The 2,387-nt window shown below is 37.2% G+C and overlaps 1 protein-coding gene across 1 annotated transcript; it reads right to left on the reverse strand.

The window, feature by feature from the left end:
- Positions 1-311: 311 nt before the first annotated feature.
- LOC149491468 (uncharacterized) lies at positions 312-2,170 on the reverse strand. Its single transcript, XM_089694687.1, has 2 exons — positions 1,687-2,170; positions 312-355 (listed from the first exon to the last, which is right to left on the reverse strand). Exons 1-2 carry the CDS (start codon positions 2,168-2,170, stop codon positions 312-314), a joined length of 528 nt encoding a protein of 175 aa, XP_089550813.1.
- Positions 2,171-2,387: the final 217 nt, after the last annotated feature.

Raw genomic sequence — 2,387 nt, forward strand, 5'->3', positions numbered from 1 at the left:
ACAATTTAAATGTTATATTTTTATGACGTTTTAATTAACCTGTTTCAGAGGAAATGTTTTTACGGTTTTTGTCAGCTTTTTGCTGGGCTTTTACACGGCGACAATGAAAATAGATCGCCTGGTGGCTTAGTTCCTTAATGTAATTGCGTTTAAATTCGTCTTATTTAGATAATGCAGCACTGAATTTTTGTTATATAAAAATAAATCTTGACCGGTGTACAATATCAATAAAGATAAGTCATAGTACTTGAACACACAACACACAACAATTTTCTACGGTATTAACAAAATATAGTATCACTGTGATACTATCACAGCATTTCGTTGATTAATTCTAATTGTGTAGTAAGAATTGCTGCAAAAAATTGAAAGCATAATATGTATTATTATTTATCTCTAAAATTGAGATCTCCTAAATATAAAACGTAACATGTCTTCATACCTTTCACTGTGCCAACGTTATCATTGTGATGATGATGATATTTTATCTACAATACCTTATTATTTACCTATATAAATTTGTTAAAACAATTAAAAAATAAATTAAAACCTTAAAATAAAATATATTCAAACCTACGACTTTTCACTTTAAAGAAAGATAACCAACAGCATGTACCAAGCAAATATTTATAGGTCGTGGGTTCGATTCCCACCCGGGGCAAATATTTGTGTGATGAATATAGATGTTTGCTCTGTGTCTGGGTGTTAATTATCTATATAAGTAGTTATTTAAAATTATATATGTATGTTTATCAGCCATCTGGTTTCCATAACACAAGCGAAAGCTTAGTATGGAATCAGATCGTGCCGTGAGTGAAAATTGTCCTGAAATATTTATTTATCAATTATAATGAACTGGAACACAATCAGCGAAACTTCACATACAGCCAGATTGTAGGCTAGTGTTGATATAATTAGTTATGAAACTAAACCAACGGTGACATGCCTAATTGGATTTGTCAGTTTTGACCAAGTACCGAACTTTGCAGACCAGAATGCATCCTCATTGTATAAGTTAGATATAGTTACGTTATACATTTGAATGAAACATATAATAAAAGCTTTAATTCTTTGGCATATTACGATAATTTAAGATGTTACATAATATGTATTTTGTAAAATTAAATTGTAAAACTGACATGATTAAAAAGAGAAACTATGGAGTTCTGCGTAGATACCGTAGATACTGCTTTCCGAATGGCAATTTAACGGTGGTAAATGTTAAAAATGTGTAATGACGTTTCAAAAGTGCTTCTAGAAGAAGTCTAATTGAATAAATAAATGTTTGAGTTTGAGTTTGAGTTTACCTATTTATTTTATTTTTTAGTTCTGATTTTTTTTTTATTGTACAATAGGGGAGCGCTTGGCCACAATCTCGCCTGATGGTAAGCTGAGATGTGGCCTAAGATGGAGCGCGCTTCCCTAAAATGTACCTGTTCACTCTCCTCTTGAAGACCTCCAAATTGTACTCGTCGGGGGATTCAGGAAGCATGTTCCAGTCCCTAGCGGTTCGAATAAAGAATGACGATCCAAACCGCTTTGTCCGGGTACATGGAACGTCAACCATGGGGCGATGCCTAGAATCTGTGCGCCTCGACGAACGATGGAAAAATGGGGATGGCGGAATTAGGTCGTGCAATTCCGCAGCGCATTCTCCAAAGTGTATCCGGTAAAAAACCGATAAACTTGCCACTCTGCGACGGTGGGCGAGGCTCTGGAGTTTTTTGCCTACTAGCTCATCGTCGTTTATTAGCCTCTTGGCACGCCTCTCTATCGCCTCAAGTGTCTCCAGCTGGTATTTGGCAGATCCATCCCAGAGGTGAGAGCAGTATTCCATGCACGAACGGACCTGTGCTTGATAGAGGTTGAGCAACTGTCCCGGGCTGAAATACTGCCTTACCTTTGCCAGTATACCAAGCTTTTTTGAGGCTACTTGGGCTTTTGATTCAATGTATGAACCAAAGTTGAGAGTAGGCGTTAAGGTGATGCCAAGAAGCTCGAGGTGGTCAGTTATCGGTACGGATACACTTTGGAAGGACGGAGTTAGGTTGAATGGATCCCGTTTAGCGGTGAATAGACACGCCTGGGTCTTGGTCGCATTGAACTTGACCAGATTGGCCTCGCCCCATTCGGAGACTGCTTGTAAGGACAAGTTCATGCGTTCGATCATCGCCTCCCGTAGAGACTAGATTTGTGCCGTACTGGCTCGCGCGCTGGATATTAATTTTATTTTATTTTGACAGCGGATAATCCCAGGGAATTTTTACATACCTAGTCTGTGAACCGAATCTGTTTGAAAAATATAATGTATGATGAGATTATAAAAATATCTTTTTCACATATCTTATATATAAAAATGAATCGCAAAATGTGTTGGTAAGCGCATA

This window comes from Colias philodice, chromosome 1 (assembly GCF_061535455.1).
Source record: "Colias philodice isolate Cphi_HAF_F1 chromosome 1, ilColPhil1 Martin Lab GWU primary, whole genome shotgun sequence".
Lineage (NCBI taxonomy): Eukaryota > Metazoa > Arthropoda > Insecta > Lepidoptera > Pieridae > Colias > Colias philodice.